The 17,204-nt window shown below is 42.0% G+C and overlaps 1 protein-coding gene across 1 annotated transcript in view; it reads right to left on the minus strand.

The window, feature by feature from the left end:
* Positions 1–841: 841 nt before the first annotated feature.
* The window catches only part of LOC131342537 (testis-expressed protein 264 homolog), a 44,912-nt gene continuing 28,549 nt past the window's right edge, over positions 842–17,204 (minus strand). Inside the window, exons 3-4 of the mRNA XM_058373562.1 lie at positions 7,531–7,702; positions 842–2,232 (exon numbers count right to left, since the gene is read on the minus strand). Of these exons, the coding sequence (XP_058229545.1) occupies positions 1,970–2,232; positions 7,531–7,702 (435 nt within the window). The 3' untranslated portion in view covers positions 842–1,969. The remainder of the gene's footprint in view (positions 2,233–7,530; positions 7,703–17,204) is intronic.

Genomic DNA, 17,204 nt, shown 5'->3' on the forward strand with positions numbered 1-17,204 from the left:
AACTGAACGATTTATTTAGAAACTCATTAAGAAGGAGTTTTAACAGAGAAAGACAAACAGATCTTGGTCAAGTGGACCGGGATAAGAAACATTTGCTGGGCTTGTACCTCTGATTTGCTGACCTCTAGCTAGCAAAACAAAAACAAAAACAACACAATTTATGAGAGTTGAGAGAGTCTGTAGTAGAGATAAAATATCACTACACCTTTTAAATAACACAATGACCTCCTTTTAGGAAATAATCTAGCTCTGAAATATTCTATTTTCTTTTCCAAACACATCATTAGACTACCCTAACCCTATCCCTAACCCTTGCCGTGTTTCTGCTGCAGTGCTACAAGCTTTTTTAATGATTATAAAAATGTAAATTTGTGCTAAACACACTGATTATTGTGTGATGTAGGGAAGATCTTCCCATTGTGACCGATCCACATCGCTGTCTGGAAATGAGCTGGACGCCGGACACAATCATCTTCGCTCAGTGTTTACTTCTTTTCTGAACGATCTCAACATTAATAACCAGTTAGAACGTTATACAAAACACGTCATGACATGATATCACACAAAAAAAAAAACTCCTCAAAGGACCAGAAAACCGCAGTCTCACGTAAACACGTCACGTAGACGTCGGATTTGTTTGGGCCACAAATAATAATAATAAAAAAAAAAACGTGAGAAACCAGGAAAGAACATTATTCCAAATAACAGTCATTTAAAAACAGCGGTATTGCAATGATAGCATATAAACAGCAAAAATCAACAGCATACATTTTGCTTCATTTTAAACATAATAATAATAATAATAATAAATCAAGTACAGAGGAATACTGCTTATATGATCCGGATCTGATCCACGCTCCGGGGAAATCTGCTTTCAGTGTAATTTTAACTGCTCAATTACATTCGTATAAAAATATAAGGCTCTGATCACCAAATCGAGGAGATTAATAAACGTCGTGAATACTGTACAGCGCTTCCTTCTGTTCCGTCGACAACGACCAGAAACAGAAACATTTACACAGAAACATTCGAAGTTCAAGAAATCCAGGTTACCTGCTTTAAGTTGGTGGTGTTGTTTTCAAGTGCAGTTTTTCAAGTCTTACAGGTGAAACCAAAGAAGTTAATAAACCGGAACAATAAACGGACGTTAAAGGCAACACGTTGACTATAAATCACAAACCTTTAACTAGACTGTTAATTTTCACTAGATCATGAAAAAATGTTATTGATCCGATACTTACTGAACGGTTCCTGCCTTTTGAATTGCTCAAATCTTGCGTATTATTATTTCTCTTTTTTTTTTTTGCGAGTGGGCCGTTTGATCAGAGCAGACTCTTTAAATCCTTACCAAACATGTAGGATGGAGTAAAAACACCACAGTGTGTGCGGTTAATGACACTGTGGTGTGATACCATGCGACACCGACGTGCCATATTTGCACATCCCCACACGTTTTATTCCTCTTACTCCACAGCAAGCTGACGAATTTATTAACGAACAATATTTCACACTTTATATCCGTTTACAGTTAATGTAAAGAACATGGGGCAAGACTGTAAACTCCTCTGTCCTAAAGAAGACTTTTTCCCCCAAATGATAAACGTGTCCTTAAAGAAATCTTCACCCTGTCGATGGTCATACGTTTCCCTTTCAGAAACATCACCGCACTGGGAATGTTACTGACGCTGGAGTCTCTTTCCCTAAATGATAAACGTCTTCTTAAAGAAATCTTCTTCCTGTCCGTGATTATACATTTCTCTGAAACGCCACCATGTTATTTTTGTCCATTTATTATTAGCTTAGATTACGTGGTGTGTCCTTGTGTCAGAGCACCTGTCAGAGCTACAATTAAAAAAAAAAACCCATAATCAACACCTTCTGAACAGCCAGCATGGAAAAAACAGAACTGCTTCTCTGTATAGATTAAAAAACCACGACACACGAATGCTTCTTCTTCAAATCACTAACATCACTCCTCTCCTTCCACTACCGGGCCTGGATGCTCGGGGCCATCGGATGTTACGCATTTCTCCGCCTCCAGCTGCAGCTCCTCGAAGGATGAAGCGCTGGAGCTCCGTCTACTCCTCCGGCTGCCTGAGTCCGAGTCTGAGAGCGAGTCCCTGTGCTGGTGGTACAGGACGGACGGAGAGAGAGACAGAGATGGAGATGTGTCTCTGCTGTGTGACTGGAGCGGGCCGCTGACCGAACTGCAATCGCTGTGAGAGTCTGCACCTACACACACACACACACACACACACACACACATACACACAGGTAAACAAAAGCACGAATGAGAACTGAGAGCCTGAAATACTTTCTCTTGGGTTCCAGCTATTTAATTAGGAGCATGGATGTGATGTGTGGTTAGTTTCGTGGATAAACTGTCTAGAATTGAAGCCCATGCCTGCGCTGCGCTATGTATATGCACCGCGACTGTGTGTGAGGCGATAGTGCCTCAAAGTAAGCAGAACTGTCACAACTGCACTGTTTTAACAAGAGAAAAGTGTCGCCGAATCCGACACAGAACCAGTGACGCGGTGAGTCTGAGAGCAGGATGCTAATGAGAGACCAAGCTTCAAACCTGTCCGTCTTCACCAAACAGTCACAGAGGTGTTTCAGATCCTAATCCTCTTTGGCCTTCTCTCTCTGAAGGGTTTAGAAAAGTTTATAATCGTAATCTTCTTTCGCTTTTCTCCATTCAGTGATTTTTTATCGGGGACTAAGTAGCAAACTTAATACAAATAACAAGATCCAAGAGTTTTTTAAGCTAGAACAAATCCAGACCCTCTGATCTCTCCAACACACCTTCCATAAGATTGCTGTCACTCAACAGCTTGGTTCGTTTATCTAAGTAGAAATAACAAGTGTGATGTACAGTGAGGGAAAAAATTATTTGATCCCCTGCTGATTTTGTACGTTTGCCCACTGACAAAGAAATGATCAGTCTGTAATTTTAGTGGTAGGTTTATCTGAACAGTGAGAGACAGAATAACAACAAAAAAATCCAGAAAAACACATTTCAGAAAAGTTATACATTGATTTGCATTTTATTGAGTGAAATAAGTATTTGACCCCTTTGCAAAACATGTACCTGGTGGCAAACCCTTGTTGGTAATCACAGACGTCAGACATTTCTTGTAGTTGGCCACCAGGTTTGCACACATCTCACATCTCAAGGAATTTGGGCCCACTCCTCTTTGCAGATCCTCTCCAAGACATTAAGGTTTTGTGGCTGACCCTTCAGCTCCCTCCACAGATTTTCTATGGGATTAAGGTCTGGAGACTGGCTAGGCCACTACAGGACCTTAATGTGCTTCTTTTTGAACCACTCCTTTGTTGCCTTGGCCGTGTGTTTTGGGTCATTGTCAGGCTGGAATATCCATCCACGACCCATTTTCAATGCCCTGGCTGAAGGAAGGAGGTTCTCATCCAAGATTTAACGGTACATGGGCCCGTCCATCGTCCCTTTGATGCGGTGCAGTTGTCCTGTCACCTGGGTATGGTGTACTTGGGGTCATAGGCAGCATTCCTCCTCCTCCAAACACGGCGAGTTGAGTTGATGCCAAAGAGCTGGATTTTGGTCTCATCTGAGCACAACACTTTCACCCAGTTCTCCTCTGAATCATTCAGATGTTCACTGGCAAACTTCAGACGGTCCTGTACATGTGCTTTCTTTAGCAGGGGGACCTTGCAGGCGCTACTGGATTTCAGTCTTTCATAGCGTAGTGTGTTACCAATTATTTTCTTGGTGACTGTGGTCCCAGCTGCCTTGAGATCATTGACAAAATCCTCCAGTGTAATTCTGGACTGATTCCTCGCCGTTCTCATGATCATTGAAACTCCATGAGGTGAGATCTTGCATGGAGCCCCAGACCGAGGAAGACTGACATTCCTTTTGTGTTTCTTCCATTTGGGAATAATCGCACCAACTGTTGTCACCTTCTCACCAAGCTGCTTGGCGATGGTGTTGTAGCTCATTCCAGCCTTGTGTAGGTCTACAATCTTGTCCCTGACATCCATGGACAGCTCTTTGGTCTTGGCCATGATGGAGAGTTTGGAATCTGATTGATTGCTTCCTTCTGTGGACAGGTGTCTTTTATACAGGTAACGAGCTGAGATTAAGAGCACTCCCCGAGAGTGCTCCTACTGTAATCTCAGCTCCTTACCTGTATAAAAGACACCTGGGAGCCAGAAATCTTTCTGATTGATAGGGGATCAAATACTTATTTCACTCATTAAAATGCAAATCAATGTAGAACTCTTTGAAATGCGTTTTTCTGGATTTTTTTGTTGTTATTCTGCCTCTCACTGTTCAAATACACCTACCATTAAAATTACATACTGATCATTTCTTTGTCAGTGGGCAAACGTACAAAATCAGCAGGGGATCAAATAATTTTTTCCCTCACGGTACATTATACTGGCAAAAGTTTTGGGACACCCCTCAAGATCAGTGAATTCAGGTGTTGTTTTTCAGGGGTTGGGCTCGGCCCCTTAGTTCCAGTGAAATAAACTCTTAATGCTTCAGCTTTATACCAAAACATTTTGGACAATTTCATGCTTTGTGGGAACAGTTTGGGGATGACCCCTTCCTGTTCCAACATGACTGCACACCAGTGAACAAAGCAAGGTCCATAAAGACATGGATGAGTGAGTTTGGTGTGGAGGAACTTGACTGTCCTGCACAGAGTCCTGACCTCAACCCCATAGAACACCTTTGGGATGAATTAGAGCTGGTCATCCCCAAACTGTTCCCACAAAGTTGGAAGCATGAAATTGTCCAAAATGTCTTGGTATGAAGCTGAAGCATTAAAAGTTCCTTTCACTGGAACTAAGGGGCCGAGCCCAACCCCTGAATTAAATTATTTGGAGGGGTGTCCCAAAACTTTTGGCAATATAGTGTATTTCAGTCTGATGACGCATAGCATTGTGCTACAGAATCAGCTCTGGTGGAAGTGGTCTGTAATCTACTACATGCTTTGGACTGTGTATATTTGACGAGGTCTTGCTGTCTTACAAGATATTCACTTGACACACCAGATAACGGCGAGGTGTTCCTCAAGGTTCGGTTTAAAGGTCCCTGTTAAAAATGTTCCCTCCATCCAACCATTTGCACAAATATAACATAATTCAGGAACATAATGGCTGCGTTGACGTCTGTGTTGATCGTATAGAATTACATATTAACGTGCATCAGTTCACACAGTGTGAGATTGTAAAAGACGTCGGATCTTGGATGAAGAGAAAGTTCTTTCTAAACACTGATAAAACAGAAATACAGATGTTGGACACTGTTCAGCTGACGAGCGATTAGCAAGGCTTGTTCTGGCATTGTGTGGATTTTAACATTACTCAGGATTCATTTATTATCTCACAGCTCTGGCTGAGTGTTACAGTGATGGGTTTGAAGTGATCATCATTTCAGACCCGCCAGGCTCCCACTAATGCCACTGAAAGTCCCATTTGACTGCTGGTGATAAGCAGAAAGCCGTCTGCACGTCTGTCTCGGGCCGGCCGTGCGCTGAAACATATAAATCTGTCTGACTGATTCATTCAAAAGCGCAGGTGTCTGCACTTGTGTGATGAGGAGACATGTTAATGCAATCATGCCTGCTGAAAACATCCTGTGTCTGCGAGCTTGCATTAAACTGCTGATTCAATGAGATACCTACATAAAAAAACCCGAGGGGATGCGGGACTAGCACTTTTACGTCCCGCTTTTCGAGCCATCAGAGAATCGCCTTTTCTCCAGCACCCTATTTTAACCCTTGTGTCACTGTCAAAGGTGAGCTGGAAATGTGTTCACGTCTTGCGGTGATGAAACGTACAGCAACATGGGTGGGGGAAAAAAGGTCAGAAAGTCGCGTGTGTACTCTCAGGTTCTCGGGATCACATCTTCAATAGAATATTTGTGAAACCTTAGCATCTGGATGGATGAGTGAGTTTATCACCCGTGGTTATATAATTACATTGACTTTGATTAAATTTATAGCAATTAACTAATTAATTTACATGATAATGTGGTGTATCTGAATTTAAAATGAGGCTCGATTTCCATATCTGTTATTTAAAATAGGAAATTTAATTAACTGGGATACTCATGCCAACTCGTTCCCTCTCTTCACACTCTGTGAAGTTGCTAGACCTCGTAGTCTGCAGGCTGACTGAAAAGGACCTAATGGACCTCTGTGATATATGCTGTAATCTCTAATTTCAGGCCATCTGCTAGGAAACAGGAAGCCATTGATATATAGGATTTATGGTTATCTAGATAGGACCGGCAAACACTAGATAGAACAATTCGATTATTCTGTATCTGTAACTGAATCAAGACAGGGTGAACTTTGGAAAAGCATTTAAATCATTAACTCCTGATGTTAAAACACTTAATTGAAATAAAAAGGACAAGTTTCGATTTTTTTTCCTTTTCAGCAGGACTGTTTGTAAAATCAAAAACAGACACAAGTGAAATAATCAGTATGCTGAAAAAAAAAACCCGCATGAAAAAGTTTTTTTTAACCAAAATAGATCTGGAGTGTTGACCTCAGCTGAAGGTGTAAAGTTAATGGCCACATTCATGTGGGCTGTTTGCTTTATTTCGTACAAAATTAAGTCAGATAAAAACAGCTTCAGCAGCAACAGAACGATGGTTTGACCTGCACTGCATTATCACGTTGGCAGATTTGACTCCTAAGGGTTCTCATAATAGTCTCATGCTGTCTTGATGACCGGCAAGGGGTGACATGAGGGTAAACAAATCGCACAAACAACGTTCACAAGCTGGACCGCGCTACAAAAGTAATTACAACACCTCTGTGATCCCTAATGTTCAGTTATATTAGTTAATATCAGAACCTGCCACAGATTTCACAGAGTGACAGACTGACAGGTGTGGGTAGTGTACCTGGTGTGGGTAGTGCGCACACACACACACACACACACACACAGGTATACACACACGTATACACACATGTATACACACAGTGGGCCAGCTGGTGTGTACAACACGTCCTTTAGCTCATGCTGGGTGGATCCATCAAACCTCTCACTCTCCATGCCACAAACTGAGCAGCCATCTTTTATCCCAGCACTCCTGAATTTCTCTCTCTCTCTCTCTCTCTCACACACACACACACACTCTCTGACATGTTGTGCACATACACTTTCTCCTTCTCATATACACCTGTCTCATTATTCATAGCAGAGATAATGAAGTGTTACATTATTCACCTGAATACCATATGACCGGTTGTTAAGATTTAAACACAAAATATCAATTACTCTTTAAATATTAATATGGTGATTATATATAAAGAAAAATTAGGGCTATGATGTCATGCACCCATATACCAGTTTCAGTGTTTACATCATCTCTGTTGCTGAGCACAGATCAACTGTGCATCCTTTTGTAATTACGGGTGAAAACGTTAGCAGAGCTGTTTAACCTCAGTGTCAGAAGAATTTACATTACAACCCTATAAAGAGTTAATTTTATTATATGACCTCTCAGTACGAAGGGGCGGAGTCTACCTGTGATGTCAGTTCTCCTGTCCTCTTCAGATTCCTCGCCTTCCTGTTGTCTTTTAGGGGCTTTCTGGACCTCGGGCACATAGAAATCTCCCTGCCTGGCCAGAGGGCTGATGTAGTAGATTAACTGATTCCTGTAGATCTCAAGGAAGGGGTGAGCACACAGCTTCCTGTCCTGAGAGAGAGAGAGAGAGAGAGAGAGAGATTTAAATTCGTATTCTAATATTTCTCTCTATGCAGAACTCTTCTTTGACTACAAACTGGTATTACTGGAGCTGAGGTGATGGAAGGTACAAAGGTCTGTAAAGTTCAATGTGTCAAAACAGCATTATATCCAACTGCAGCACACAGCTTAAGCAAGCTCTGCCTGCTCTTCTGTTCCTTTGCTGAAATTGCTTTTTAGAGAAAAAATATTTAGATTTTCTAATCGACGTGATCAAACTGCAAAAGTAAACGACTGTCCAATGTGTGAAAAATCCTGAAAAGAGCATGAGAGAGAGAGAGGAGAGAGAGAGAGAGAGAGAGAGAGAGAGATGAAGTGGGAGATGAGGTGGGAGGCCCATCTCTAGCAGGGACTTGGGATGTGAGCACGTCTGCTTTTCCATGGCTGAATAATCTCTAATAGGCGTGAATAGTGAGCTGATTTATTTATTCGGTGCGAGGAGGCTTCACAGCAGCAGCAGGTGTCAGAGTGAGCTGCCAGGCTGGAATAACTCAATCTCCCATCAAATACATGCATATTCATATATACACTAATGATGAGTGTGGGCAGCCTACAGAGGAGTGTACTATAGAAAAGTGTAGTGTACCATAGAAAACTGAGGTGTAGTGTAGTGCAGTGTAGCGCAGTGTAATGTAGTGCAGTGTAATGTAGTGTAGTGCAGTGCAGTATAGTGCAGTGTAATGTAGTGTAGTGCAGTGCAGTGTAATGTAGTGTAGTGCAGTGCAGTGTAATGTAGTGCAGTGTAATGTAGTGCAGTGCAGTGTAGTGCAGTGTAATGTAGTGCAGTGTAGTGTAGTGTAGTGCAGTGTAGTGTAGTGCAGTGTAATGTAGTGCAGTGTAATGTAGTGCAGTGCAGTGTAGTGCAGTGCAGTGTAGTGCAGTGTAATGTAGTGCAGTGCAGTGTAGTGCAGTGTAATGTAGTGCAGTGTAGTGTAGTGTAGTGCAGTGTAGTGCAGTGTAATGTAGTGCAGTGTAATGTAGTGCAGTGCAGTGTAGTGCAGTGTAATGTAGTGCAGTGTAGTGTAGTGTAGTGCAGTGTAGTGTAGTGCAGTGTAGTGCAGTGTAATGTAGTGCAGTGTAGTGTAGTGTAGTGTAATGTAGTGCAGTGTAGTGTAGTGTAGTGTAGTGTAATGTAGTGCAGTGTAGTGTAGTGTAGTGTAGTGCAGTGTAGTGCAGTGTAATGTAGTGCAGTGTAGTGTAGTGTAGTGTAGTGCAGTGTAATGTAGTGCAGTGCAGTGTAGTGCAGTGTAATGTAGTGCAGTGCAGTGTAGTGTAGTGTAGTGCAGTGTAGTGTAGTGCAGTGTAGTGCAGTGTAATGTAGTGCAGTGTAGTGTAGTGCAGTGTAATGTAGTGCAGTGTAGTGTAGTGCAGTGTAGTGTAGTGCAGTGTAATGTAGTGCAGTGTAGTGTAGTGTAGTGCAGTGTAGTGCAGTGTAATGTAGTGCAGTGTAGTGTAGTGCAGTGCAGTGCAGTGTAGTGCAGTGTAATGTAGTGCAGTGTAGTGTAGTGCAGTGCAGTGTAGTGCAGTGTAATGTAGTGCAGTGTAGTGTAGTGCAGTGTAGTGCAGTGTAATGTAGTGCAGTGTAGTGCAGTGCAATGTAGTGTAGTGCAGTGTAGTGCAGTGTAATGTAGTGCAGTGTAGTGCAGTGTAATGTAGTGCAGTGTAGTGTAGTGCAGTGTAATGTAGTGCAGTGTAATGTAGTGCAGTGTAGTGTAGTGCAGTGTAGTGCAGTGTAGTGCAGTGTAATGTAGTGCAGTGTAGTGTAGTGCAGTGTAATGTAGTGCAGTGCAGTGTAGTGCAGTGTAATGTAGTGCAGTGTAGTGTAGTGTAGTGCAGTGTAGTGTAGTGCAGTGTAGTGCAGTGTAATGTAGTGCAGTGTAGTGTAGTGCAGTGTAATGTAGTGCAGTGTAGTGTAGTGTAGTGCAGTGTAGTGTAGTGCAGTGTAATGTAGTGCAGTGTAGTGTAGTGCAGTGTAGTGCAGTGTAATGTAGTGCAGTGTAGTGTAGTGCAGTGCAGTGTAGTGCAGTGTAATGTAGTGCAGTGTAGTGTAGTGCAGTGCAGTGTAGTGCAGTGTAATGTAGTGCAGTGTAGTGCAGTGTAATGTAGTGCAGTGTAGTGTAGTGCAGTGCAGTGTAGTGCAGTGTAATGTAGTGCAGTGTAGTGTAGTGCAGTGCAGTGTAGTGCAGTGTAATGTAGTGCAGTGTAGTGTAGTGTAGTGCAGTGTAGTGCAGTGTAATGTAGTGCAGTGTAGTGCAGTGCAATGTAGTGTAGTGCAGTGTAGTGCAGTGTAATGTAGTGCAGTGTAATGTAGTGCAGTGCAGTGTAGTGCAGTGTAATGTAGTGCAGTGTAGTGTAGTGTAGTGCAGTGTAGTGTAGTGCAGTGTAGTGCAGTGTAATGTAGTGCAGTGTAGTGTAGTGCAGTGTAATGTAGTGCAGTGCAGTGTAGTGCAGTGTAATGTAGTGCAGTGTAGTGTAGTGTAGTGCAGTGTAGTGTAGTGCAGTGTAGTGCAGTGTAATGTAGTGCAGTGTAGTGTAGTGCAGTGTAATGTAGTGCAGTGCAGTGTAGTGTAGTGCAGTGTAGTGTAGTGCAGTGTAATGTAGTGCAGTGTAGTGTAGTGCAGTGTAGTGCAGTGTAATGTAGTGCAGTGTAGTGTAGTGCAGTGTAGTGCAGTGTAATGTAGTGCAGTGTAGTGTAGTGCAGTGCAGTGTAGTGCAGTGTAATGTAGTGCAGTGTAGTGCAGTGTAATGTAGTGCAGTGTAGTGTAGTGCAGTGCAGTGTAGTGCAGTGTAATGTAGTGCAGTGTAGTGTAGTGCAGTGCAGTGTAGTGCAGTGTAATGTAGTGCAGTGTAGTGTAGTGTAGTGCAGTGTAGTGCAGTGTAATGTAGTGCAGTGTAGTGCAGTGCAATGTAGTGCAGTGCAGTGTAGGTTGGTGTAGTGCAGTGCAGTGTAGTGTAGGGTGGTGTAGTGTAGTGCAGTGTAGTGCAATGTAATGTAGTGCAGTGTAGTGTAGTGCAGTGTAGTGCAGTGCAGTGTAATGTAGTGCAGTGCAGTGTAGGTTGGTGTAGTGCAGTGCAGTGTAGTGTAGGGTGGTGTAATGTAGTGCAGTGTAGTGCAATGTAATGTAGTGCAGTGTAGTGCAGTGCAATGTAGTGCAGTGCAGTGTAGGGTGGTGTAGTGCAGTGTAGTGCAGTGTAGTGCAGTGTAGTGTAGTGCAGTGTAGTGTAGTGCAGTATAGTGCAGTGTAGTGTAGTGCAGTGTAGTGCAGTGTAATGTAGTGCAGTGTAGTGCAGTGTAGTGCAGTGTAATGTAGTGCAGTGTAGTGTAGTGTAGTGCAGTGTAATGTAGTGCAGTGTAGTGCAGTGTAATGTAGTGCAGTGTAGTGCAGTGTAATGTAGTGCAGTGTTGTGTAATATAGTAGAGTGTGGTGCTGTGTACTGTAATATTGTGTTGTGGCCTGTACACTGTAGGGTGGTGTATAGTGTGGTGTAGTACAATATGATGTAGAGTGCTGTTGTGTAATCTACGTGTTTATTAAAGTAGTGTTGTTTGTGGTGTAATCAAACTTAGTGTAATGTTATGTAGTAACAAACAAACACTACACTGTCATATGTAGTATTTGTATACAGTATAATTGTATGCTAGTGTAGCTTTGTGCAGTGTAATATGGCATAGTGTAGTGCTGTGTAGTACAAGTGTGTTTTAGTGTAGTGTAGTACATTATGTAGTGTAGTACATTGTGTAATGTTAAGTAGAGCAATATATTGTGCACTGTAGTATATTGTGTAGTGCTGTGTAGTGTAATATATTGTGTAGTGTGGTATATTGTGTATAATTGTGTAGTCTAATATATTGTATAGTGTTGTGTAGTCTAATATATTGTATAGTGTTGTGTAGTGTTGTGTAGTGTTGTGTAGTGCAGTATGCTGGCAGATGAGCAGCTTGTTGAGATCTTTCAGAAAAGGAACTACTCACAGATAAAAGTGTTAACAGCAGTGCCTCCTCCATATCTCAATACCATTCTCTCTCTCTCTCTCTCTCTCTCTCTCTCATACTTTTTCTCCTTTGAGCTTTTTTGCTCTTCTCCACTTCTCCCTTATTTCCTGCGCTCTGTGACTCTGATCTCTAGTGGGTAATCATCTCCCTTGGCCGCCTCTCCAGGCTCCCTCTCTTACACACACACACACACACACACACACATACAGACTGTCTGGCCCTGAGGAGACCATTATGCTGCTCTTTACATGCCCATTTTACCACTTTTGCTTCTGCCTGCTTTCACACACACACACACACACACACACACCGAGACGCAAAGGTCAATCCTCTTTTCCTCTCCTTTACAAAAATCTTCTTCACTCTACCCCGAATCCATTGTTGGATCTTTAATGATCACCGTCCTTCCTGAGGCTTCCTCACATCTCACACCTCGGCTTTTCTGCAATAACGCTCCGGTAATTCCTGGATTTCCACGCCTGTCTCTGGCCTGACAACAGAGTCGGCACTGTGTGAGGATTTCCATACAGGATGTGTCTGCTTCAAGAGGACTGGCACATAGATTACATTCACTGAAAACAATAAGTACCATATCACTGATCTGAGAACAGAGTCATGATGTGTATCACTGATCTGAGAACAGAGTCATGATGTGTATCACTGATCTGAGAACAGAGTCATGATGTGTATCACTGATCTGAGAACAGAGTCATGATGTGTATCACTGATCTGAGAACAGAGTCATGATGTGTATCACTGATCTGAGAACAGAGTCATGATGTGTATCACTGATCTGAGAACAGAGTCATGATGTGTATCACTGATCTGAGAACAGAGTCATGATGTGTATCACTGATCTGAGAACAGAGTCATGATGTGTATCACTGATCTGAGAACAGAGTCATGATGTGTATCACTGATCTGAGAACAGAGTCATGATGTGTATCACTGATCTGAGAACAGAGTCATGATGTGTATCACTGATCTGAGAACAGAGTCATGATGTGTATCACTGATCTGAGAACAGAGTCATGATGTGTATCACTAATCTGAGAACAGAGTCATGATGTGTATCACTGATCTGAGAACAGAGATATGATGTGTATCACTGATCTGAGAACAGAGTTATCTATTGGCTTTGAACATCTGGATTATGATGTTTGATATTACTTGCGCATTCCTCTTTGTTTTGATTGTGGGATATTAGGTGTCAAATATTGCGAGTGCTAATGTTTGCAAACCCTGGGGATTTTGCTTCCTTAGATTTGATCTTCTGTGCTACTGTAACATAATAGGATAATTAATATTCAATGTAATTGCACTCGTACTTAACATTCAAATTAAGTACAGACCAAATTAATTTGAAAGGATCTTAAATAGCAAGGACGACCACTATACGTGTCCACCCGTACGGCCATGCTAGTACGCTAGTAGGTTGGTATGTTGTTAGCCGTGTACGCAAGCAGAAAACATATTGCGACATGCTGCTATGTTTAAAAATATAAACAGAAAACATTGCAATATATTCTCATTGTGTTGCAGTTTCCATGGGGAAACTTGTGCAATATGAGCAGCCATAAACACGCACACGCACACACACACACACACACTCTACAACAATACATGAACATCTGATTCATAAATATTCATAACGTCTAAAGTATTCAGAGATTCAAGCAGGCTGGAGGAGAGCCACCATGTCCTCAGGACTAAACTCTGAGTTTATTAACACACAGCAGGAAAACACACACACCACACACACCACACACACGTGACTGGATCGTAGCCTGAAAGTGGACAGCAGCAGCCCTTCACTGCAGCAGCAGCTTCAGTTTTAATTGAGTCTCTGGAGGACGGACATATCGAACAGGGCACTTTTAGTTGCTTGTCTGAAATACGGAGTAATCCGTTCGTCTATAAACACTCAGAGCAGAAAACACCGAGCGGCGATGTGAAGACGTGAGATATTCTTCCGTCTCCGTGACTTCAGATAGCGATCGATTGAGCTTTTAGGCGCACGATCATGCGATACGCTTTATTTAACAACGTTTAAAAAATTCTCAGAGATACACTTCGGTCACTGGTACACAGTAAACCGTGTCCAGACCAGGGAGGACCTCCTGTTACCTTCTTTGTATCACTTGTTGTTGATGACGTCCCCAAAGGACATCCAAGAGACGATGAGCAGAAGAGCACAGCCTACTGATTTACTGACTTATTGATTGTTGTGTTAACAAAAAAACTATTTATCATTATTAGTAAAAACAGACATTTGGAGGGTTTTTTTCCAAGTGCACAAAATACGGAAAATCCACACAGTGCCTTGAAAATGCTGTAAATGTGTCTTGCAAAACAAAACACGAAGAAAACACAAGTTTTGATTAGTAATATTTACAGACAGATACAACTTTATTGTCATTGCAAAGTACAGGTCCATAGCAACGAAATGCAAATAGTGGAAACTGTGCAAATGAACAAGTGCAGATAAATATGTACATCAATAAATAAGGCTGTCTGTCAGTATGTGCATAGAGAAGTATGTGCAAGTTTTATTTACAGCAGATATGTAGAGCAGAGGTCAGAAGATTTATGGTTGTGGGCACTTAACCTGCTGGTTCTGGTGTGAATGGACCTGTATCTCCTCCTGGACGGAAGGAGGTTGTACAGTTTGTGACTCGGGTGGGAGGAGTCCATGATGATTTTGTGAGCTCTGCGCAGACATCTATGGACTCGATGGACTCAATTATATTATTCTACCAATTATATTTTCTAAGCTTAGTTTGGGGCTACGAACGTTTAACCGAGGCAGCAGGACATGCAGTCAGTCTCACTGTTTAAACGACTGAATCCTCTCTTTTTTTTTTTACTTCCTGTTTTTGCACTGCCTTGTCTTTGCACTGCTTGCACACGTTTATTGTAGCTAGGACAAACTCCTGTCCCTAGCTCTGTGTTGTTGTTGTTTCTGTTTGTAAGTATATGTTGTATCTATGCAGCACCAGGGTCCTGGAGAAACGTCATTTCGTTTCACTGTGTACTGCGTCAGCTATATGCAATAGAAATGACAATAAAAGCTTCATGACTTGACTTGAGTAAGAAAGACTAGAACCTGAGTGGTTGGTGTGAACAGAGATCAGTGAAGTGAAGAGACGGCAACGAGGCTCGTATTTATACGCTACAAACACGAGACATTTAACTGAGAGGTGCCGAGTCGGAGCCTGATGTGGATGATGCTGACGATCAGAATGAGAACTCTCTTCGTGTTGTAAAGACAGATGTAGAGAGGAAGGAGGCTTGACTTGATAAAAATGACGTGAAGTTTCTCTCATTACTGACGCATGGCACTGTTTGCACTAGAGGACGTGTTTCATAGACAAATTCATGAAGCCGTGACGAGCGAAAGGGAACAAAAAGGGGAAAAGTGGGATGTTTGAACTTAACAGTAAGACAGCTGAGCTTATTTTGTTACTAACTGCTGTGAAAACATGTAAAAACGTGTTACTAAAATTGTGTTCTGCTCTCATCACTGTCTGAAGTCACGTTTATTTAACTCGCCAGATTTTTTCCAAGGAGATGAGATTGTCTGAGGGATTTCTTAATGCTGCTTACAGCATGAGTATTGTTATTATTATTATTATTATTATTATTATTATTGTTATTATTATTTGGATGTTTACATTCTCTCAACCTCCAGAAAAGTCCTCTGGCATTCAGAGCTGCTTTTCTTCCTCCACATCTTCCCACCCCTCATCAGCACCATCATTATTTTGTTCCTCTTTTTCCTCATTCACACAGCACTGTACGGTTTGTCTCAGGGCTACAATGGAACCTTTTTCGCCTGGAAATGGTTGTGTGGCTGACAAACCGGCAATTTTTCGAAAATAAATATGACAAAGTATGAAAATAGGACTGCTTCACTAATCAGTTCGGCTATAACGAGGACAGAAATAGAGACTGGAGCCAGGACTCTTATCCAAAATCTAAGGAGGAAAGACACGTTAGCTCTTCTCCACCGCACGTCCCTTTAATTACTACCTGCTGACACAAATACAGCTCCTTCTCCTGCTGCTCAGCTCGGAGAGAAACGGGTGGAGATGATTGGAGAGAGAGAGAGAGAGAGAGAGAAACTAATTTTTGTCCTACATTTCGGAATAAAACACTAAATAATACAAAAGCAGGAGAAATAGCGCAGATCAATCGTATAAAAACAGAGCGCAGTGTCCTGGAACTCGGGTCACACACACGTCATCTTCAGCAATCCTCATGAGCCTTCTCTGACTCAGGGGGTCATGGGAAATCTAACAAACACACCCCCACAAAATGAAGCGAATGGGCAAGCCGTGCCATGTGAAGTGACTACGCAAGGGCGTGGAGAGCGAGCGTCCTTAAAAAGGTTAGGGGAAAATGATCGCAAACTAAAAGTGAGAGGTTTGTTAAAGCAATTACGGAGATCTCCAAGAGACTTTCTGCTGAATGAAGACATCAGCTTTACTCTGTTATGAAACACATTAGTGGAGTGCTGAAGCAGTTTGGGTACAGAGCTGTGACTGTGTGTGTGTGTGTGTGTGTGTGTGTGTGTGTGTGCTCAATGAGGTGTAAATGAAACAGCACCACTGACCAGTTGAGGTAAAAATGAAGTGTAAAAACTCATCAGCGGATATTTGCTAGTAATTTCCATTCATTCTCTCTCTCTCTCTCTCTCTCTCGCTCTCTCCCCCCTCCCTCTTTCCCTCCCCCCTTTCTATTCCTTTCTCTCTCTTTCTTTCTCTCTCTTTCTCTCTCTCTCTCTTTCCCTCCCCCCTTTCTATTCCTTTCTCTCTCTCTCTCTCTCTTTCTCTCTCACACACACATAATTCTCATGAATAAAAAAAGGAAATCTCTGTTTGCGAATCAAACAGATGCTTCAGCTGTAATGTACAAAGGAGAAATATAAATATCCTGCTTCTCTTCCTGATGTTCTCTTTTACACACACACACACACACACACACTTTAAAGCCGTATAGATCGGCATAGATCCCGAGACACTGTTTTTTTTTTTTTTCTTACACGGGGATTATAATGAAAATAATCCGCACGGCTGAAAAGTTTCTCATTCTCAGGTTTTTATTATTTGCCAGTTGAGTCACGAACAAATACAGAATTATAAAATTATTTTTTTAACGACAGCGTAGGACTGTTTTCCTTCGAATTCTTTGCTTTCTTTGTCTTACACCCCGATATCACACTCGAACACGACTGTTAACAACACCACGTCCTTTTGTTCCAGCGTATGCCAGACCAGAAATCTTCTGTTACTCCAGTCTTCGTTTCTTCTCCTTTATTATTCCTGTTCTTTTAATTCTTCTCGTTCCCCGGAGTGAATTGAGCTCAGAGTCGTGTTCAGCATAAAGACTCAAACTAATAGTCTAGTTTTGGTTTTGATAAAAAAAAATTGTATGACTTACTTTTATATGTATTTAATC

This window comes from Hemibagrus wyckioides, linkage group LG21, assembly GCF_019097595.1.
Source record: "Hemibagrus wyckioides isolate EC202008001 linkage group LG21, SWU_Hwy_1.0, whole genome shotgun sequence".
Classification (NCBI taxonomy): domain Eukaryota; kingdom Metazoa; phylum Chordata; class Actinopteri; order Siluriformes; family Bagridae; genus Hemibagrus; species Hemibagrus wyckioides.